At 42.6% G+C, this 23,798-nt stretch overlaps 1 protein-coding gene across 2 annotated transcripts in view; it reads right to left on the bottom strand.

Annotated features, from left to right (window-relative positions):
• WARS1 (tryptophanyl-tRNA synthetase 1) overlaps nt 1–23,798 on the bottom strand; it is a 40,867-nt gene that overhangs the window by 14,092 nt on the left and 2,977 nt on the right. For both annotated transcript variants that reach the window (XM_010352370.3, XM_003941607.4), the window contains exons 2-6: nt 19,292–19,456; nt 11,870–12,083; nt 10,445–10,553; nt 3,971–4,090; nt 3,216–3,398 (exon numbers count right to left, since the gene is read on the bottom strand). In XM_010352370.3, coding sequence (XP_010350672.1) covers nt 3,216–3,398; nt 3,971–4,090; nt 10,445–10,553; nt 11,870–12,083; nt 19,292–19,402 — 737 coding nt within the window. In that variant the 5' untranslated portion in view covers nt 19,403–19,456. The remainder of the gene's footprint in view (nt 1–3,215; nt 3,399–3,970; nt 4,091–10,444; nt 10,554–11,869; nt 12,084–19,291; nt 19,457–23,798) is intronic.

Consider the following 23,798-nt stretch of genomic DNA (forward strand, 5'->3'; position numbering starts at 1 on the left):
CCTGTAATCCCAGCACTTTGGGAGGCCGAGGCGGGTGGATCACAAGGTCGAGAGATCGAGACTATCCTGGTCAACATGGTAAAACCCCGTCTCTACTAAAAATACAAAAAATCTTAGCTGGGCATGGTGGCTCGTGCCTGTAATCCCAGCTACTCAGGAGGCTGAGGCAGGAGAATTGCCTGAACCCAGGAGGCGGAGGTTGCGGTGAGCCGAGATCGCGCCATTGCACTCCAGCCTGGGTAACAAGAGCGAAACTCTGTCTCAAAAAAAAAAAAAAAAAAAAAAAAATGTTTGGATAGAGGATTTAACCTTTAAAATGTCTCTCCTCACTTTAGGTTCAATATAAAATGTCTTTCCAGAAAGGATATCACAGACCCTTTTGATAGACTTACTATCTGGGTTTCATCTTTATTCTGTGTTTGTAAAGAAAAAGGAAGTCCTTGGCCAGGTGCAGTGGCTCACACCTATAATTCCAGCACTTAGGATGGTTGAGGCTGGCAGATCACCTGAGGTCAGGAGTTTGAGACCAGCCTGACCAACACAGTGAAACCCTGTTTCTACTAAAAGTACAAAAACTAGCTGGGTGTGGTGGCGGGTGCCTGTAATCCCAGCTATTCAGGAGGCTGAGGCACAAGAATTGCTTGAACCCAGGAGGCAGAGGTTGCAGTAAGTTGAGACTGTGCCACTGTGCTCCTGCTTGGGTGACAGAGCGAGATTCCCTCTCAATAAAAAAGAAAAAGAAAAAAAAAGTTCTTATTGAGTGAAGGTGGAGGCTGGTCAGGAGCTGCAACTGCAGTTACCAAAGAGACAGCACAGGGAACAGCAGCCACTCTCCATATTCAGAGGGCTGAAGATGGGCTGCTCAGGTGGTGGTCTTTTCATGTGGACTGTTCAAAAGTTCATCGGCCCCATTGCATGTCTACTGGCTGAATCTGCTTCATGGACTATTACAGGCACTTGCTCCTGTCTTGCCACCAGCATGTACGTCCATCGAGGCAGGGACTCAGCTTTGCTTCTGTGGTGTCTGTGGGGCCCAGGAGGGGATGGGCCACAGAGAGCACAAATTCAGGAACTATGTGTCTTACACACCTGCACCAGTGGTGGCAGAGGTGAGGCCCAGCGTGATGGAGGACCAGAGAGGGGCATCTAAATTTGGCTGTGGGGAGGGAAAGCTCTCAGGAAAAGGTGATGCTTGGTTATGCCTTTGGAAGAAAGTGTAGGAACTGGCTAAGCTGGGGGTGGCAGGATCAGGAAAGTGGGTGAGAATTCTGGGCAGCACAGAGCATGTACAAAGGAGAGGGATGTTGAACTGCCCCCAATGGGCGGGTAAGACACATAGTTCCTGAATTTGTGCTCTCTGTGGCCCATCCCCTCCTGGGCCCCACAGACACTGCAAAGCTGGAGGTAGCAGTGACACTGGAGAGAACACAGGGCCAACCATGAAAGAGCTTTGTGCTAAGCGAAAGGTGAGAATTCTCACAGTCATCTAAGGAGGAGAACTGGGAAAGACCACAAGAGGAAGATGACATTAGCTCTAAGTTCTAGGGAGAACACTGGCTGCTGGGGGCAGTGGTGCCGTGGGAAGAGGATAGTGGCTACTGGGCAATGCCAGCAGCACTTGCCTGGCTGGAAAGGGAGGAGCAGAGCCCATGGTGTTGTCTCTGCTGAAGTTCAATCAGTTGAATCATTGTATGGAACTGGGTGAGAGCAAGGAAATAAAGTGCCATGAAAATTATACTAATAAGGCTAAGAGCAGTGGCTCACACCTGTTATCCCAGCACTTTGGGAGGCCAAGGCAGGTAAATCACTTGAGGTCAGAGTTCCAGACCAGCCTGGCCAACATGGCAAAACCCTGTCTCTACTAAAAATATAAAAAATAGCCCAGAGTGGTGGTGCATGCCTGTAATCCCAGCTACTGGGAGGCCGAGGCGGGAGAATCACTTGAACTTCCACCCAGCGGGTAGAGGATGCAGTAAGCTGAGATCACACCATTGCACTCTGGCAACAAAGTGATACTCTGTCTCAAAAAAAAAAAAAAAAAAAAAAAAGATGCTAATGATGACATCTCTGTTCTTGTCTGATCCCATTTCATGGACATGGCTGCTATGACACTCAGCCACTAAATCCAGGTGCCAGGATCTGGATCCCTGTCTACTTCCCTTTCTTCAAGGATGCCACAGGGCCTCTATGCTCACATGGCAGAACCAAGAGAAGTAATTAAAAAAATCTAATAGGTAACACTAGAAAGCTAACTTTTACTGGCTGATGGCCAGATTTCTTATCTGGGCATGTATTGCTCTCAACGGAATATAAAGTCACTACTCTTAAGCGCTTATAAAAGGGAATATTCTGGGGAGGCAGCCCTAAGCACATGCTCCTGTGCTCACTGCTTACCTGCCTCTCTGGTGTCCCTCTGATCCTGCCTTGGCCTGGTTCCTGATGGTGAGCTAACATGGGAGGACCTGCTCAGAGCCGAGCTCAGGCTGCACGGAGGTAGCAATGAACCCATTCCTCCTGGGGAATCACTTAGGGGAGTAGAGTACTATGCCTTAGGGGAGTACTACGCCTTAGGGGAGTACCATGACTTAGGGGAGTACCACAACTTAGGAGCTCAAGAAATATTTGTTGAGCTAAGTAACATTCTTCTTGTGATGGTTGACCAAAGTCTTATTTTTCTAACACCTTCTTGTAATCATTTGGAGTAAAACTTGAAGGATTTTCAGAACAAAATATTTTGGTCTATTAAATGGTTGATTAAAAGAACTAGACTGAGGAACTATGTAACCACTGAGTCTTCTCTCTGTGAGGAAAAGGTACACTGAAAAGGAGGAAGACACAACTCTGGAAGACTGACTATCCTTGGTGAGAAACTGCAATGCAGGACTTCCTGGCACAGCTGGGGATGAAAATCTGAGCTGCCATTGTGCTGTAGCTAAGCCCGTATTTTAAATTTCTGTAAATTTAATTATGGAGGCAATAATCGAGTCCTTAAGATACTGATATCACTTAATCCTTTCTATTTATATACATAGATTTTCACTTCTAAAACTATTGGTAAATAAAACCAATAAACCAGCTCACAGCATTTAATGAAGGAAGAAGAACATTTACCAGGCCTTAAGACCATTTCAGGTATTTCGGATTTAGCTGTGATCATAGCAACTTGACATCTGCCTCTACCTATTGAAAAAGACAGTCAGGCATTTTCTTCTTACCCCATGTAGTCCAGGTCAGAGAAGATGAAAGTCTTGTTGATGTCAAAGCCACAGGCAATGATGTCCTTGGCATTCTCCACGGCATAGCCGTAGGCCTGGTCCAGGGTCAGGTCCTTCCACAGATATTTCTCGTCATCCGTCATCTGGATGACCAAGGGCACGTTAAACACATCCTGGAGCCACCTAAAGAAATATGGGGGAAGAAAGTTGATGTTTCGTCTCCCCTTTGGAGGAATGCCACTGTGCATCTGAAAACACGGTTCCTACTTAATGTAGGTTAAAACTTCCTTGCCTACAAAACCACAATTTGAATCATGATATGAATTTGACTTTGGATAATATAAGGGCTACTACCATTTATTGACCAAGATGGCCCTGTATGCCCTGTGTTAGCTGCTCTACACAGTTTGTTTTGAAGCCTTACAATAGCTTTTTGAGGCAGGTATCAGTCTCATCTTGAAGATGTGGAAACTCAGGCTCAGAGAAGTAGCTGGCCCATGGCCATGTGGACACGGAGCAGGATGAGAAGAGGAGCATGTCTGGCTGACTCCAAAGCTGTACTCTCCCCATCACTCCAAGTTCCTCTGAAGTAAGCCCAGGAACAAAGTGAATGGAAGCCAAAAAAGTGCCAACTCTTGACATCTTGGCTGCTCAGCAAATGAACTAGCATGATCTTGTCAGTTCTAAACATGGTTTATAAGTAACATTCTCAATTCACTAAGAGAGTAAGAAAAGTCATAAGATCCAATACTTACTTTGTGAAAATAAATGGAATGAGGTGACCCACATGCATTGCTTCAGAAGAGGGGCCCCTGCCCGTGTACAGATAAAATGGCTTCTTATTTTCATAGGCATCAAGAACCTGATTCATATCTCTAAAGGAAAAAGGAGAAGAGGAAAAGTGTGATTTTCTGAGAAAAACATCAAAGCACTAGTGTACTTTTGGAAATGAAAAACAAAGACAGAGACAAAACAACGTAGATAACTAGAGTTTGTTACCTTTGGTGCCTATGATATAAAAATGACAGGAAACTTCTACTGAAATGGTTTCTTCTTTGAGTGTTTTAAAATATAAAATGTGCAGGTTTGGAATGACATGTTTAAAAGACGGATCTGGCTGTGCAGTTACTGGGGCTCTTGGAATCCCTCCAAACATCAGTGCTGACATACTTGAGCTTGGTACACTTCCCTGGGGACACTAGGCCGACACCATACGATCCTTGCTCAGAATCATGCAGCTCGAGGACTCTCAGAACAAGACTGGGCAAACTACATGGGACCATACAGTCCTGGCTTAGCAGGGAAAGTAAGAATTGTCCTCTGGGAGTTCAGAGGTCAAGTCCCCAGTTGGAGATCTGATCTGGGTCCCTCAGCCAACTTGGGACTAGGTATCTTCATCTGCGAGTCACTCTAGAGTCAGTCATTCCCCTCCCCACGAGGTTGCTTCCAATCTCAGCTGCCTGGGCCCTGCCTCCAGAGATTGATTCAATGGATCTGAGGTGCTCTCTGGGAATGTGTAATTTTAAAAAGCTCTGGGCCGGGCGCGGTGGCTCAAGCCTGTAATCCCAGCACTTTGGGAGGCCGAGGCGGGTGGATCACGAGGTCGAGGGATCGAGACCATCCTGGTCAATATGGTGAAACCCCGTCTCTACTAAAAATGCAAAAAATTAGCTGGGCATGGTGGCGCGTGCCTGTAATCCCAGCTACTCAGGAGGCTGAGGCAGGAGAATTGCCTGAACCCAGGAGGCGGAGGTTGCGGTGAGCCGAGATGCGCCATTGCACTCCAGCCTGGGTAACAAGAGCGAAACTCCGTCTAAAAAAAAAAAAAAAAAAAAAAAAAAAAGCTCTGTGAGGTTCCAATGTTCAGCAGGGTGGGAAACTCCAGGATGAATGCCCTTTTTTTCTGGGTAAAGTGTCCCCAAATATAAGAGGAATATCTACTTTTTCCAGAGGTCTGGGTAGGAGAATCTAGAGAAGAGTATTCTGAAAGTGACTTCTCCTTACATTCCCCAAGACCAGGGTTAGTAGTGCTCATCTCTGGACTGATACAATTGTGGGTGTTTGGTTTTTGGGTTTAGTTTTTATTTTATTCCCCATGAAATGCTCACCTACTGCTTTTGAAATAAGGAAAGAAAATAACCCATAATTTTGGAAGTAAAGTGTCCTTCTTTGGTTCTCACAATTAAATAAATTAAACTTTTATGGGCTTACAGAAGAGAAAAAAAATGCAGTTGTCCCATGAGCTGCTTTTCCTGTGTTTATAGGAAGCATCTGAGAACACACTGTGTGCTTTGTCCTGCAGTGCTCCTGAGAAGTGTGCAGAAATTTACTGGGCTCCAATTCTGAGCTCACCTTTTATGAGGACGGGTTTCCAGCAGAGACTCATTCAGCTACTGACGGAACCCAGGTACCTGCCCACCACTTGAAGCTTGACTGTGCATGGTAGATCTCATTTAATCCCCAATTTTACAGATGATAAAATTAGATAGAGTGGCAGTCTGAAATATGAGAATGGGCAAATGCCTCAGATCCTGTTCTTTCTTAAGCCAAGAGGCTACAGGATTACTATACTGCAGTCAATAAATAAGTCATAAGGGCAGTGAGAACCATTTAATGCTAAGATAAAAAACGCTGACTACAAACCAACAAAATTAGTAAACTTTGAATCAAAGTGACTGGGGGTGGGGGTGGTGGAATAAAAGAGAAGACTCAAATTACCAAAATCAGGAATATAAGAAGGGGTATTACTACTAACCTTATAGGAATGAAAAGGATTACTATATAAGGGAATACTAGGAATAACTGTATACCAATAAATAAGATAACCTTGATGAAGTAGACAAATTCCTAGAAACAAATTACTGAAACAAACCCAAGAAGAAACAGAAAATATGAACAGGTCTATAACAAGCAAAAAGACTGAATTTAGTAATCAAAAAATTTCATACAAAGAAAAGCCCCAAACCCTTTTTCACTGATAAATTCTGTCAAATGTTCAAAAAAGAAGTAACACCAATCCTTTGCAAGCTTTTCCAAAAAAACTGAATAAGAACTACATCCCAACTAATTCTATGAGGCCAGTATTACCCTGATACCAAGCCAGACAAAGACATTAAAAGAAAACTGTAGACCAATACTCCTTATAAATAGATATAAAAATCCTCAGCAACTCACAAACCAAATCCAGCAACATATAAAAAGGATTATACACATGATTGAAAATCAATTGATTTTCAACACCATGATGAAGCAGGATTTGTTCCAGGAATGCAAGGTTGATTCAACACACAAAAATCCATCAATGTGATACACCATACTAATAGAATAGAGGTCAAAACCCACATGATCATCTCAATAAACACAGAAAATTCATTTGATAAAATCTACCATCTTTTCATAATAAAAACACTTTAACATGATGAAGGGTATATAGAAAACCCACAGCTAACATTATACTCAATGGTGTATATTCAGTCTTTACTGAAAGCTTTTCCTTTAAGATCAGGAATAAGAAAAGGATGCTCACTTTTACCACTACTATTCAACATCCTACTGAAAGTTCTAGTCAGAAAAATTAGGAAAGAAAAAGGAAGCAAAACTGTCTCTAGTAATAGGAGATATAATCCTATATGTAGAAAATCCTATACAATCTGCAAAAAGAAAAAAGCATTAGAGCTAATAAACTCAGCAAAATTTCAGGATATAAGATTAATACACAAACATCAGTTGTATTTTTTTTTGTTTTGAGATGGAGTTTTGCTCATTGCCCAGGCTGGAGTGTAATGGCGTGATCTCTGCTCACTGCAACCTCCGCCTCCCGGGTTCAAGCAATTCTCTTGCCTCAGTCTCTTTTTTTTTATTTTTATTTTTATTTTTATTTTTATTTTTATTTTATTTTTTTGAGATGGAGTTTCGCTCTTGTTACCCAGGCTGGAGTGCAATGGCACGATCTCGGCTCACCGCAACCTCCGCCTCCTGGGTTCAGGCAATTCTCCTGCCTCAGCCTCCTGAGTAGCTGGGATTACAGGCACGCGCCACCACGCCCAGCTAGTTTTTTTGTATTTTTAGTAGAGACGGGGTTTCACCATGTTGACCAGGATGGTCTCGATCTCTCAACCTCGTGATCCACCCGCCTCGGCCTCCCAAAGTGCTGGGATTACAGACTTGAGCCACCGCGCCCAGCCGCCTCAGTCTCTTGAGTAGCTGGGATTACAGGCACCCACCACCATGCTGGGCTAATTTTGTATTTTTAGTAGAGATGGGGTTTCACCATGGTCAGGCTGGTCTCGAGCTCCTGACCTCAAGTGATCCACCTGCTCAGCCACCCAAAGTGCTGGGATTACAGGTGTTAGCCACCGTGCCTGGCCATCAGTTGTATTTCTATATAGTAGCAATGAACAATCTGAAAATGAAATTAAGAAAATGCCATTTACAATAGCATTAAAAAGATAAAATCCTTATGATTTAATCAAAGTGTATAGCAAAACCTATACACTGAAAATTACAAAATATCAAAGAAAGAAATGAAAGAAGTAAAAAGAAATCCCATGTTCATGAATTAATATTTTAAGATGGCAATACTCTACAAACGAATCTCCAGATTCAGTGCAATCCCTATCAAAATCCCAGCTGCTGCTTTTGTGGAAATGGAAAAGCTGAAATTCGTATGGAAATGTAAGGGGCCTAGAATACCTAAACAATCTTGAAAAAGAACAAAGTTTGAGGATCCACATTTTCTAACTTCAAAACTCATTACAGAGCTATAGTAATCAAGACTATGTAGTACTAGCATAAGGATAGATATATAGATCAGTGGCATAGAGTTCAAAGTCTAGAATGAAATCTTTAAATATACGGCCAATTGATTCTTGGCAAAAAATGCCAAAAAATTCAGTAAGGAAAGAATAGTCTCTTTGAAAAAGAGTGCTGAGATAGGCTTGGTGTGGTGGTTTGCGCCTGTAATCCCAGCACTTTGACAGGCTGAGGCGGACGGATTACGAAGTCAGAAGTTCAAGACCAGCCTGGCCAAGATAGTAAAACCTTATCCCTACTAAAAATACAAAAATTAGCTGGGCATGGTGGTGCACACCTGTAGTCCCAGCTACTTAGGAGGGTGAGGCAGGAGTATCACTTGAACCCGGGAGGCGGAGGTTGTGGTGAGCTGAGATCGCACTTCAGCCTGGGCGACAGAGCGACTCTGTCTCAAAAAAAAGAAGAACGAAGTTGGAGCTGTACCTCACAAATATACAAAAATTAACTCAAAAAGGATAAGAAACTGAAACCACAACCTTTGGTTAGGCAGTGGTTTCTTAGATATCATACTAAAAGCACAATCAATCAAAGATAAAATAAACTAGACTTCATCAAAATTTAAAAACTTTTATACTTCAAAGGACTATCAGAAGAGTGAAGAGACAACCTATATAATGGAAGCAAATATTTGCAGGTAATATATGGATAAGAAACTAGTATCCGGAATATATAAAGAACTATTATAACTCAACAATAAAAAGACAAACAACCCAATTAAAAAGTAGGCAAAGGATCTGAATAGACATTTCTCCAAACAAGATATAAAAATGGTTAATAAGCACATGAAAAGATTCTCAACATCACTAGTCATTAGGGAAATACAAATCAAAACCACAATGAGATACTACTTCACACCCATTAGGATGGCTATAAAACATACCACCATGGAAAATAACAAGTGCAGGTGAGGATGTGGAGAGATTGGGAGCTTCCTATGTTGCTGGTGGGAAAGTAAAATGATACAGTTGCTACAGAAAAGTCTGTCAGTTCCTCAAGGAGTTAAACGTGGAATTACTACATGAGCCATTAATTCTATTTCCAGGTATATGCTCAAGAGACTTGAAAACATACATCCACACAAAAACTTGTATACAAATGGTCAGAGTAGCATTATTGATAGCCAAAAAGTGAAAATAACTCAAATGTCCATCAACTAACCAATGAATAAACAAAATGTGAGTTATATCTATTCAATGGAATATTATTTGGCAATAAAAAGGAATACAGTTCTGATATATGCTATAACATGGAGGAACCTTAAAAATGTTATGAAAAGTAAAAGCCAGACACAAAAGGCCACGTTGTATAAATCCTTTATATGAAATGCTTAAATCTATATATAGAGAAAGCAGATGAATGGTTGCCAGTGGGGAGGCTGAAATGGAGGGATGACTGCTTAACCCATTTATGCCTAGCGTTCCATTATTGGAACACTAATCTTGTAGGAGTTATTTATATCCTACTGCTCAAGATGATCGCCAAGGTCTGATTTTTCACAAAAAAATTTTGCCACCTCTGGCATAAATGGGTTAATGGTTAGAGGCTTCTTTTTGGGGTGATGAAATGTTTTGGAATTAGTCATGATGGTGTCACAACCTTGTGAATATACTAAAACCCACTTAATTGTATACTTAAAAAAGTGAGTTTTATAATATGTTAATTAAGGACAACTTTTTGATTACAATCTGCCCAGAAAGTGGGTTGAGCAAGGCCTGGAGTTCTTTGCAGGCAGAATTCAAAGTGTTTGAGCAGACTGCTGGGCTCTGCCCTGGGAGGTATTCTCCTATAACCATGAAGTGCCAGTAGAACAGAACGACCCTATCTCAGATCATAAATTCCATTGACACAGCTTCAAAAATGGGCCTGCCTCAACCCAGATAACATGTAGGGTGGGACAGGCAGAAACCCTTTGGAACCTGCCCATATCTTGATGTTATCTGCATGTAATTTATGGCTTGAGGTACAGATGCTCTGTTCCATGCATTCTCTATTGGCTTGTCTTTTGGTATGATTTATGAGCAAGTCAATACAATAGGAGGAAGAGGGTTTGGAATTTCAGGAAGCCTACTGTTTGTTGTGTGGGAAATGTTGAACTTGGACATATTAATCTCTTTTGTTTTCGTGACCTTTTATAATTTATTTACAGTATGTCATCTGACAAGTCTCATCTGCAATCTATTGATTCCCATATTGTGAGGTGGATAGTCTAAAAATGAAAAAACTAAGGGCCTGTGGGTGAATGGACAAGCATGATCCCATAGTGGGTACTGACAGGACAGAGGGTGGATCCCAGTTTTCTGACAGCTGGCCATCACTTTTCCTGCAGTGCCAGGCAGCTTATTAAGAGAGCTGTGTTATGATTTTTTGAACTAAAAGAAGAGGACAGGTGAGAAGATCTGTGGTGAAGGGCCCCTGACCTGTGTGAGAAGAAGATGCCTCTGCGCAGGAAGTGGTGTGGTCTTTGGCCGGTGGCTCTCTCTATTCGGTTTATTAGCTCTTTGTCAATTTTACTGCTTCCGAACCGAACTGGAAAAAATTGGAAAAAAGACAAGATGACTTTCTTATGTGGCAGGATGTTTAGTGATCAGATATTATTGAAATGAAGGTGAAAAGGGAGTGATCCATGCACATTCTTAATGAATGCAAACCTCTTTAGGCCTTCTACTAAAGGTGCTTACCCCCAACATAAAGTAAAAGGCCTTTGTATTAAAATAACAGCTGAGATCAGTACGACTAATAAAACAGGAAATAAATTACAACACAAAATGCTGTTTTGCCTGAGAACGGTTATTCTGATGGGAAACATCCAGAATGTGGTCCAGCTAGCAACTTTTGACAACAAAATACAAATATACACACATATTTATATATATACATTCACTTGAGGTAAAATTCATATTCATTGACAATCATGATTTCTCATGTTATTTGTTGAACTGAATTAACGTCTGTCGTCAAGTGAATTTTCCCTCATTGATAAGTCTATACTCAAATCATGGAAAATGGCTTTGACTTGGATGAAACGTTTTAGTTCTGTTTCTTCTGTGACAATCAGCAATGATCTCAGAGTAAAGACTTCAATGGAATGGCAAAGTTATCACTCTTAAGCTGACTTCCAGCCTTCTAGGTCCATAGCCAGTATCCACTCCAATATCCATTACTGAGGTGAAACCTAATTAATCTATAATTGACTTATAGCTACTAAATGTTTTAAACAACCATTTCTTTTCTTTTCTTTTCTTTTCTTTTCTTTTGAGACAGAGTCTTGCTCTGTTGCCAGGCTGGAGTACAGTGGAGCAATCTCGGCTCACTGCAATCTCCGCCTCCTGGGTTCAATAAATTCTCCCGCCTCAGCCTCTCGAAGAGCTGGGACTACAGGCGTGTGCCACCATGCCCAGATAATTTTTGTATTTTTTAGTAGAGACAAGGTTTCACCATATTGGCCAGGATGGTCTTGATCTCTTGACCTTGTGATCCGCCAGCCTCGTCCTCCCGAAGTGCTGGGATTACAGGTGTGAGCCACCACGCCTGGCCTTAAATGACCATTTCAATAGAGCTTTCCCAAGTTCTGAAATGCTCAAAAAAAAGGGAAAAGCTTCTACTAAGCTGTCTACTATAGATCACTATTTTGAAATTTGTTTTATATTGTTATTTTATTTTAAAATAATCCTTTGGAAATGTTGCACAACCGAAAAATTTTAGGATTCACTTTTTTCTTGGCACTGAATCAAGCTTCACTGAATTTATGATTAATTCAGAATTTAAAAACATTAATGGACTCAACTCAATGGGATCACTTCTAAAAGATGAGGCTTTTTCTGGGAGGAAAACAGAGGACATACCAATGAGCTTATCATAGTCTATGCCTTTTGCACTGCTCGTCTGTACTGTCCATGGGTCCACAAAATCCTCTTCAGCTTCTGTGGCGTCTGGGCCATGATTATTGCTAGGTGCTGGGTTCCCTGGAGGACAGTCAGCCTTGTAATCCTCCCCCATGGCAGCTTTGTAGCTCATTTTTAACGACAGCAACATCTTTACTGCAGAATCAATTTCATCCTGAAAAAGGAAACAGACGTAATGGCTAAAAGTATTACTAATAGCTGATGTTCGCTGAATGCCCATTCTCTGGCAGGCACTGTGCTAAATCCTTTCACACGCACTACCTCAGTTAGTCTCATACCAACTCTACAAGGCAGGCAGCATTGTCACTGTCCTTTTCCAGCTCAAGAATCTGAGACTCAGAGAGGAGAAGGAGCTTACCCATAGAATCACAGCAAGTCATCGGCTCAAAAGCACTTCATTTTTATCTGTTATTCTCGTGCTACCATGAACATTTTGGGACAATAGCAGTGACACAATATATACTGTTGTTTATGACAAAGTTCACATGCTAAAGATTTGTCAAATGCCACTGATGCCAGAGAACGTGTGTGACAAGCTTCTTTAATTTGAGTATCCTGGAATTCTGCGTTGGAACTAATTTTTACATTCCACGCAGGTTGAATGAATATTTATGAAAACTTAACCAGTGATGTCACTAAGGATAGTAAGAGCAACTAAAACAGATAACAGCAAGGACAAAAAATGTAGGTTCTCAGGCTATAAATTAAGGAGGGATTTACTGGGAAATAGTTTTATCACTACATTTTAGAGTCTTATCAAACTATCTTGAAAAAAAAATAAGAAAAGTAAAATGCACCCTTGGGTAGTCTGGAAATCTATTAAAGACTCTTGCAGGAGTCTATAGTGGCCACCCCTGGAAGCCTGGTGTTTAAAAAAGCAGGCCTTAATTAAGCTGATTAGTCATGCTATGCCCTAAAGCTCTATTCCGGTAATTGGCCTTGCTGGATTAGATCACAAACAAAGAATATACCCAGTCCAATTTGCTTGCCAAGGGAAATACAAACATTTCCACTTACAGTTTACACAGAACGTTCTTTTTTTAAAAATCTCCTCAAATTCCTTTTACCATGTATGGAATGTTCTATAAACACCAACCTCCATTAAGAGATAACTGTTGCATCAGGTACAGCACCTAGACCAGAGAGGACTGCGATTCTGGAGTGATCTGTGTTTCAAACTACAAAATTATCTGGAACTCATCATTAAAATGAGTCAGATTTGTGGAATTAGTAGCCCAACGGATACAACTCATAGATGAGATGTTTGTCCAGGTTAGATAGGTAAATACGTTTTTCTTTAGTACCTAGGCTCAGTACTTGAAGAAAATAAATGTTTCATGTGTGTAATCTATTTAATTCTCTATGGGAAGGCTTACCTTGCTTTGAAGTACACAGCAGTCAATATCCCTAATAACTAGCTTCGTTGACATTTCATACTCTATGTGGTCTAATTCTGCTTGTAACTAAGAGGCTCTGTGAAAGTCAAACATTTAACCAATGTCCCTGCTCAAGCACCATCTGCATTCTGGTATAGCACTGAAATAGACAAGAAGGCTCACCTTGTCTATTTTCTTATAATCAGTCTTAATCAGTGTCTGAACCAGGACACTGAAACAGGATTCAAATGCTGATGTTTGCTGGGTGCAGTGGCTCACGCTGTAATCCCAGCACTTTGGAAGGCCAAGGTGGGTAGATTGCCTGAGCTCAGAAGCTCAAGACCAGACTGGGCAACATAGCAAAACCCTGTCTCTACAAAAATAAAATGAAAAAAATTAGCCATGCATGGTGGCACACACCTGTATTCCTAGCTAATCGGGGGCTGAAGTGGGAGGACTGCTTGAGCCCACACGAGGCAGAGGTTGCAGTGAGCCAAGACTGCACCACTGCACTCCAACTGGGTGATGGAGTGAGACCCTACCACCCTAAAAAACCAGAAGATCAGTTTTATTTTTTTATTTTTGTTTTTTTGGGACAGAGTCTCACTTCAGTCTCTCGAGTAGCTGGGACTGCAGGTGTGTGCCACCATGTCCCGCTAATTTTTAAATTTTTTTGTGGAGACAGGGTCTCACTATGTTGTCCAGGCTGGTCACAAACACTTGGCTTCAAGTGATCCTCCTGTCTTGGTCTCCTAAGTGCTCGGATTATAGGCATGAGCCACAGTGCCCAGCCAAAAGCCAATGTTCAGAAAAAAAAGCCAGACCCAAGTCTATATACTACTTGATTACATACAGTTCAACCACAGGTAGAGCTAGCCCTGGTGGAAGGAGTCATGGCAGAGGCTGAGGGGCGTGAGGGTGGCTTCCAGGTGCTCTATGCTGGCTCTTGATTTGGGTGCTGGTTACAGAGATGTGGTCGTTTTGTGAAAATTCAGTGAGGTGCCTGCTTATGATCAGCATATTTCTCTGTATTAGTGGTATATTTAGATTTTGAAGTTACTTACACAAAAAGGAGAAGAAAAGGCTCTGCTCTCTTTCTTAATATCTAAGATGCAGCATTGCTTCTTCAGTTCTCTTCAAACAATTGCCCCTCGAAGCCCTCAGATTCTGACTTATTCCCCCTTAGGAAACTCTCTGCTTTAATGAGCTGCTGCTACTGAAGGTAGTGGATCTTATTCTTTAGATACAACTGGAGCAGAAAAGACCTTTGAGGTCCATGGCCTAGATAAATGGCAGGCCAAGGAAGGGCTGATGGTGCCCTCTCAGAGAACTGGCGCTCCCAATGTGGCTCAAACTATTTTGCTAAAAGTTAATTTTTAAAATTTCCAAAACATCAAGTGCTTCTAGTACCAAGACATTTCAGGGTCAGATACAAATGTACTTTAGAATTTTTCAACATTTAACTCTGATCTCTTTGTGTAACCTCTGATGTCTTCAACGTGTGCCAGCTAATTGCATTAGTCAAAGAATACGCTTGGAAGAATTATTACAAAATGTATTAAGTTGACTAAAATAATGAATATAATTGCAGTCACTAAGAATTACTAACTAAAAACATTTACTAAATGTTATTCAAATTTAATATTAAATGGACAAAATAGCACTGTCAACTTCCCAAAATGATGGGCTTACATAACCCCACTAGGTCTTTTATTTATTTTATATTTTTGTTTTAAAACAACTTGGTTTAATCTTTCAAGCCCTACTTGTTGAGTAAATCGCTTTCTGTAAATATGCAACTTCTTCTTTTTTTTTTTTTTTTGACATTACTTTCTTTCAGTGCTATTTATTTCCTTTAAAATACGAGCTGGGTGGCCGGGCGCGGTGGCTCAAGCCTGTAATCCCAGCACTTTGGAAGGCTGAGGCGGGTGGATCACGAGGTCAAGAGATCGAGACCATCCTGGTCAACACGGTGAAACCCTGTCTCTACTAAAAATACAAAAAATTAGCTGGGCATGGTGGCACGTGCCTGTAATCCCAGCTACTCAGGAGGCTGAGGCGGGAGAACTGCCTGAACCCAGGAGACGGAGGTTGCGGTGAGCCGAGATCGCGCCATCGCACTCCAGCCTGGGTAACAAGAGCGAAACTCCGTCTCAAAAAAAAAAAAAAAAAAAAAAATACGAGCTGGGTGCAGTGGCTTGCATCTATAATCCCAGCAACTTGGTAGGCTAAGGTGGGAGGATCACTCTTGAGCCCAGGAGTTCAAGGGCACTGAGCTATGATCGAACCACTGCAATCTAACGTGGAAAGAGGGAGACCCTGTCTCAACACACACACACACACACACACACACACACACACGTTTAAATTGGGTACCAAACAGTCAAAGTAAATTACTGAGGAATGTGAGATAGTTGACACCATCTGGTAACAAGCAAGGAAGAGATGTTTGAAAAGAAGATAACAGATAACGGAATTTGAAAGTGATGGAAGTTGGGCCAGGAATGGTGGCTTACACCTGTCATCCCAGCACTTTGGGAGGCTGAGGTGGGCAGATTGCCTGAGGTCAGGAGTTTAGGATAAGCCTGGCCAACATGGCAAAACCCCATCTCTACTAAAAATACAAAAATTAGCCGGGCATAATGGCAGGTGCCTGTAGTCCCAGCTACTTGGGAGGCTTAGGCAGGAAAATTGCTTGAACCCAGGTGGCAGAGGCAGAGGTTGCAGTGAGCCGAGATTGCACCACTGCACTCCAGTCTGGGTGACAGAGTGAAACTCCATCTCGAAACAAAAAGAAAGTGATAGTGATGGAAGTCATGCAGAAGCTGGGGGACCTAGGAGTGGAGGCACCCCAGAAGGAAGTGAAATGCTTACATTCCAGTTAAAGATGCATATTGATGATGATACTTCTGAAACCCACTATAACAAAAGCAGAGATTTTTTTTTTTTTTTTTTTACAGCATAATCGCACAAGAACAAAAGAAACAAGAAGAGGATGACAGCAACAAGGTTTCAGAAGCTGGAAAGCTGATGGATGACCAGTGCCTAACGGAATGAGAGAAAATGAATGTTAAGACATCGCAGAAATACTGGACAGTGACCAGTATGCTGCTATGCAATTGCTCAAAGGCTCAGGCCTTAGTGACCTCGGGTGCTTATAAGAGTGGTGGTGAAAGTGGGCTACGAAAACAGGAGGCTGGTTGAAGTCTCTTCAAGAAGCAGTTACTGGCCGGGCGCGGTGGCTCAAGCCTGTAATCCCAGCACTTTGGGAGGCCGAGGCGGGTGGATCACGAGGTCAAGAGATCGAGACCATCCTGGTCAACATGGTGAAACCCCGTCTCTACTAAAAATACAAAAAAATTAGCTGGGCATGGTGGCACGTGCCTGTAATCCCAGCTACTCAGGAGGCTGAGGCAGGAGAATTGCCTGAACCCAGGAGGCGGAGGTTGCGGTGAGCCGAGATCGCGCCATTGCACTCCAGCCTGGGTAACAAGAGCGAAACTCCGTCTAAAAAAAAAAAAAAAAAAAAAAAAAAAAAAAAAAAAAAAAAAAAAAAAAAAAGAAGCAGTTACTGAGAACCCCTCTCCCCTTGGCCAAGGGAGTGTCATACTTTCCCCTCCTTTCCAAGGTTTCATGTGGAGAGACGACAGAGTTACAGGTGCCTAGGCTGGGAGCAATCTGCACAGTTGGGGCACTGGCAGCAAACAGAGAATAGGAGCTTCGGGGAAGGATCCCATAACCCTTCTCTCCCACTCAGCCGTGGAATGCTGGCAGCTGGACTCACCCGCTCTGAACAGTGAACTGGGGGAGCTTTCTCTGGGGAATCTCACTTAACTTTAAAGGGGAGCTGCCTGCTCATTCTCCCCTTTAAAGAACCTATGCTGATAACCTATGCTGATAAGCTCCTCCGCAATAAACAGTCCATCCAGCAGCTTTTTTAAAGTGTACCCCTCAAAACATGAGTAAATAGCCAAGAAACACCAAACAATTGAGAATTGCCTCTAATATCAAAGACAGGTAGAAAAAAATTAATATGGATAAAGCTGGGATTATAAAGGATGTAGAGGACATGTGGAAAACTACCATTAAGACCTCAGAAAAGGATGGTAGTGTACCTATGAATCAGGGCAGGGTGCTCTGAGAAGATTTTAGGGAGCATACATGCTCCTGGAAGTTAAAAATGATAGGAGAAATGGAAAACAATAGGAGGGTTAGAAAATCAGAGAAACAGTCTCCAAATTAAAAAAAAAAAGTCTGTGAAGAAAGAAAAGAGAAGGGATCAAAGAAATAATGATTTCTGAGAATTAACGGTCATGAGTTTCTAGTTCGAAAGGCATGCTGAGCCCATATACCATGAAATTTCAAAACACTGGAACAGAGAAGACCAACTTCCAGAGAGAAAAAATGGAGGAATGGCATCTGGCTTCTCTGCAGCAAGCCCAGAAGCTAGGTACCAATAGAGCAGTGGCTTCAGCATTCCCAGGGGAAATCACTTTCATGATAGAACCCTACACCCAGCCTAGTTATCAATCAAGTTTTAGGCAAAATAAATACACTTTCAGATGGGCAAGATCCCCCCAGAAATATTTTCTTTGCAATATTTTTTTCAGAAACAATTGGAAGATTTGCTCTGCCCAAAGACTAAAGCAAAGAGGAATAAGACGTAGGAGCAGGAAATGGGGCACCCAATCAGCAGGGGTGAAAGGAACTCCTGGGTTGACAGTGAAGAAAGATGCCAAGACGGGCAGTGTAGGAGGCAAGAGTCACCAGTCCAGAGGGAAGCAGGCAGAAGGTGTTGGGAGAGATCACCTCAAGAAGATGAACTGGACATATTAGTTGATGTGTGTTGAAAGGAGATTCATCTGACTGGGAAAAAAGGACTTGGAGATACATTATCATTGGTATCACTCACATAAAAAAAGTCAAGCAAACAGAAATTAAGACAAATATTAACTCCAGAGAAAACAAAAGCTGGGCGAGAAAGGAAGAGTAGTCATTCTATCCTTGATGGTTTGAGGGCGAGAAAGGAAGAGTACTCATTCTATCCTTGATACAGATACTGATCTAACTGCAACTGCAATACAGATGGGGAGACTGCCTGGACGGGAAGTGGCTGGGAAAGCACAAATTTTTCATTTCCACATGAAAGCCCCCAACTTGAATATCGACAAGGAGCAATATAATAAGCAGAATATTTGTAGATATGGGGAGTACATAACCAAAGACCGGCTAAAAGAATTGAGCAGGAAATAGGGAGAGGTGGACTGGAGGGCCGCTGTATTTCACAAAGGCTTTGAGAACCCCTGACTCTTTAGATCACAGGCATCCCGATGTTGATAAAGGGAAAAACACATTTAAAACTATAACCAAGGCTGGGTGCGATGGCTCATGCCTGTAATCCCAACACTTTGGGAAGCCGAGGCGGGTGGATCACCAGAGGTTGGGAGTTTGAGACCAGCCTAACCAACATGGAGAAACCCCATCTCTATTAAAAATACAAAATTAGATGAGTGTTGTGGCGCACGCCTGTAATCCCAGCTACTTGGGAGGCTGAGGCAGGAGAATAGCTTGAATTGGGAGGCAGATGTTGCAGTGAGCGGAGATCATGCCACTGCACTTCAGCCTGGGCAACAAGTTTGAAACTCCATCTCAAAAAAACACACAAAAACTAACAAACAAAAAAACACAACAAAATTAGCTGGGTATCGTGGTGCATGCCTGTAATCCTAGCTACTTTGGGAGGCTGAGGCAGGAGAATTGCTCGAACTGGGAGGCGGAGGTTGTAGTGAGCTGAGATTGCACCATTGCACTCCATTCTGAGAAACAAGAGTGCTACTCCCTCTTAAGAAAGCAAAACAAAACCCAACAACAAAAAATTATAACCAAAACCCTTCAGTCATTGAGGAAACCATCTCCTCCAGAGTAACAGCCCTAAAGACTTGGGAGGCTCAGCTGCCTTTATGGAGAACCCAACAAAATCACCTACCTTTGATGCATTTCCGGCTTTCAGGGCCCTCACGTGCTCCCCTTGAGTGGTAATGCTGTTGAACAGATCCAGTGGAGAGGCACAGGCCTCACTGTTGGCCATGTTAGCCATCTCTCAGAATGGCCGGCCAGGGGTCAGAGGCTTTGTTCAGCAGAGGAGTCAAGACTTGGGGGAAAAGGAGAGAGAGGGAAAAAGAGAGATTAACAAAACACTGCAGCTGTTTTTCCTTTCCTGGAATGAGTCCATTTTTCTGAAAAGGTTATGATGTGAGTTACAATAGAGGACATGGATAATATGATAAAAAGAGAAGCAGAAATTTGAGGCCATGAAAAAGAGGAAAAGGGGAAGAACAAATGTCAATGATGAGGACTAAAGGAGTGACTAGGATTTACTGACTTAAGATCTGAAAAAGAGAGGCCCTCCTAGTTAAGACCGAGTTTGCATTTGGTGATGCCCCCTGTACCCCACCCAGTGCCCAGAACATAGGACTCCTGTTTGCTCAGGGTATAAACACCAATGTGTTTTAATAAACCTAAGTTCACCAGTGCTATACACATTTGGCAAATTACTAAATTACTATATGCTGTTTTGTTTTTTTTTGAGATTGGAGCGCAATCTCAAAAAGGGTAATTGCACCAGGCTGGAGCGCAGTGGTGTGATCTTGGCTCACTGCAACCTCTGCCTCCCAGGTTCAAGTGATTCTTCTGCTCAGCCTCCTGAGCAACTAGGACAATAGGCACCTGCCGCCAAGCCCAGTGAATTTTTGTATTTTTAGTAGAGGCGGGGTTTCATCATGTTGGCTAGGTTGGTCTTGAACTCCTCCTGATCTCAGGTGATCTGCTTGCCTCAGCCTCCCAAAGTGTTGGGATAACAGGCGTGAGCCACAGCATCCAGCTACTATTTGCTGTTTATCTTAATTGCCTTGGGGATGAATTCTTAGGCCTTTGCAGCCATAACCAATATACTGCTGAGCAAATGTCTTCCACTGCTGGCCAGCTGCTCTTAGACAAAGTGAGCTCTGGGGTGGAAGACAGGGCCTTACCTGTCCTAGGTTCCATATAGTGTAAGGACTGTCTGCAATGTGTCTGTTCCACATACTGCCTTATTTAACTATAAACCTTTGGAGAAGGTGTGTCTGCACCTCCTGGTAGTCATTATTCACCATTACCCTTGCAGAAGGTAGGCACAGGGCAAACAGAGACTGTGCTGCCATCAACCCCTTCTTGGCTCAATCACTTCCTCTTTCTTTCTTTTTTTTTTTTTTGAGATGGGGTTTCGCTCTTGTTGCCCAGGCTGGAGTGCAATGGTGCGATCTCAGCTCCCAGGTTCAAGAGATTCTCCTGCCTCAGCCTCCCAAGAGCTGGGATTACAAGCATGCGTCACCATGCCCAGCTAATTTTGTATTTTAGTAGAGACAGGGTTTCTCCATGTTGGTCAGCCTGGTCTCAAAGTTCTGACCTCAGGTGATTCACCCACCTTGGCCTCTGAAAGTGCTCAAATTACAGGTGTGAGCCATTGCACTCGGCATCACTTCTCCTTTCTGTCAGTTTCCTCACCTATACAATGGCACCACAAGGAACTTCTTTGTCTACCCCAGGCTCTTCTGAGAACAAAATGAGAAGAAAAGGCATGGTAGCACTTTGTAAACTGTAAAGCAAGATGTAACTACATTACAAGTACTGTTACTGATTTTCTTTTGTTTCTTAGGGTTCCAAAGATTGGCTGAACTCCAGCTTCTTTTAACTTGCTGTAAAACCCTGGAGGAGGACAATGAGAAGGCTAGTGTCTGAGCTGCTAACTTTGAACACCTCTGTACCTGCTATTGTTCTAAGCACCTTTTATGTGTCAATTCACTTAAGCCTTACAGAAGTCCTATCAAATAGATTTGTTATCTCCATTTTATAGCTGAGGCACAGAGGGGTTAAAAAAAAACTTGCCCAAGGCTTGGCATGGTGGCTCGTACCTGTAATCCTGGCATTTGGGGCAATATAGTGACTCTACAAAAAAATGAAAAAAAAAAAAAAATTAGCTGGGCATGGTGATGTGCCTATAATCCCAGCTACTTGGGAGGCTGAAGCAGGAGGATCACTTGAGCCCAGGAGTTTGAGGTTTCAGTGAGCTATGTTTGTGCCACTGTACTCCAGCCTGGGTGACAGAGTAAGACTCTCTGGAGAAAAAAAAAAAAAAAAAAAAAAAAAAAGGTTAGATATAGTGAACCCCAAGGTTCTCTTCAAAAGAATCAGTGTGTCGGTATGTTCAACTTTCTTATTATTTAATTCTCTATTTTAAAGTTTAACTTTCTTGTAGTTACAGTAAACAACATTTTCCACCAGTTCTAATCAGTAGTTCACATCTGTTCCCCCCCCACCCCCCGACTCCCCGGTCCCCTGCCCTGACCCATCCTGGTCACCTGCTTACCTGCTCTGACCTGCCCATAACTGTCCTTCCCACCAAACCTGCTCCCTTTAAAATAGCCAATTGGAATTAGACTAGACTGTGCTGTCTAACCCTAGCCAACAGGGGAACAACACAGCAGTAGGGGCGACCTTCATCAGGGCATAAGTACCCCTTCCCCTCCTTGCACAGGTGTGCGGTTACCATTGCTCCATCTGTGACTGGCATCCTTCTACAGAAGTAAACTGCCTTGCTGAGAGGAATTCTCTTCAAGTGCTATTTCTTTTGTGGCATCAAAATTTTACTTAAAACAAAATAAAATAAAATAAAAGCTTGCCCACGTTAACATCACAAATAAACGGCAGACATGGGCTATAAACTCTCAGTAGTTTGACTCTAGAGCCTACATTCTCAACCACTACCCTACCAATGACAACTCTGTGAACCAAACATAAACATTTGTGGTGTCATTAAATAGATCCATTTGTTAAATATTTGTTTAAAACGTATGTAAATTGATCGGGTATGGTGGCTCATGCCTGTAATCCCAGTACTCTGGGAGGAAGAGGCGGGTGGATAAACTGAGGTCAGGAGTTCAAGACCAGCCTGGCCAACATGGTGAAACCCTGTCTCTAATAAAAATACAAAAAAATTAGCTGGGTATGGTGGTGCACACCTGTAGTACTAGCTACTCGGTGGTGGGGGCTAAGGTGGGAGAATCACTTGAACCCAGGAGGCGGAGGTTGCAGTGAGTGGAGACTGTGTAACTGCACTCCAACCTGGGCAACAGAGATGTTGTCTCAAAACAAACAAAAAAATCCGCAAAATACATAAATCATGGGCTGTGAGCAGTGGCTCCCATCTGCAATCACAGTGCTTTGGAAGGCCAAGGCAATTGCTTGAGCTTGGGAGTTCGAGAGCAGCCCGGGCAACACAGATAGTGAGACCCTGTCTCTGAAAAATTTTTATAAAATAAAAAAAAAAAAATTGAAAAAAGGTACGTAAATCAAAATTTATTTAAGGCAATGAAAGTGTAATACTAAAACCAGGATGGGATAGCATGAGAGCCACCTCAATTCCCAGAAAGGGAGGTTTGGGGTGGTTATAACTGACTCATAATAAAGAATCCAGTTAAGGGAGGAATGCAGAAATACCCATATCAAATAACAAAACTCATGAAAATTACTTCTAGCCACAAATCATCAAACATCATGTCCAGATTCTTACCCTGAATTCTCCCAACTCTCAAAACTGGGTGTTACTCTATGTGCCCTGCAATAGCAGATGAGAGGCTGATGGCTCAGGGAAGTAGGAACAAGTCTTCTGAAGTTCCACTGCCCGGGAGTAGCTAAACCAGAATCTGATTCCCAAGCTCCCTTGCTCATGTGCTCTCCCAGAATCCCTGCAGCCTGCCTACCTGAAATGTCTCACACCCTTCTCTGCCTGAACTCTGCTGATTATCTTTCCAATTTGAACCTCAGCTCTTCAGAGCCTCTCCTGACACCTGTGCTTCTGGGACCAAGTTGGTTGCTCCATCCTCTGTGAATCCCAAACACTCCTTTAGTGACTTTATGAAAGCACTTACACTGCAGTTTAGTTATTCATGTCTTCCCCAGCGGACAGTGAAGGCAAGCACTGGGTTTATTCTTCCATGTACTTCTAGTACCCAGCACACAGCTTATTAACAAACATTTATCTAATGAATGAATCTCCTTGGTCATCTAGTTCAAGATTTTCCTCTAAGGTTTATCGTCTTATAATGTCCTCACTTGTTCCAGTTGAAGGTTGATTCCCCCAGTTGGACTTTAGATGCCCTCTTGTTTAATGTCCTGGTACAGAGTTGAGCCTTCTGAGATCTGCGGAGAGCCAGGCTGGTCTCCTGGGGGTTTCTCCATGTCTTACATCCCTACTCTGGTTTCTTCGCCCCCTGCTAACATCTGCCCACCATCCTGGTCACTATTTTTGGAATTCCCTTTGGTGTACCCTGTCCTTCCAAAAAATGTACTGCCCTGTACAGAAGGCAACAAGGCAGCAGCAACGTTTTGAAACCAATCAAGTATAAGACAAAAATTATCCTTAAAAATTCCTGGGGAAAGTGCCAGGAAGAATGCCT

The sequence above is a fragment of the Saimiri boliviensis genome, chromosome 2, assembly GCF_048565385.1.
Source record: "Saimiri boliviensis isolate mSaiBol1 chromosome 2, mSaiBol1.pri, whole genome shotgun sequence".
NCBI lineage: Eukaryota > Metazoa > Chordata > Mammalia > Primates > Cebidae > Saimiri > Saimiri boliviensis.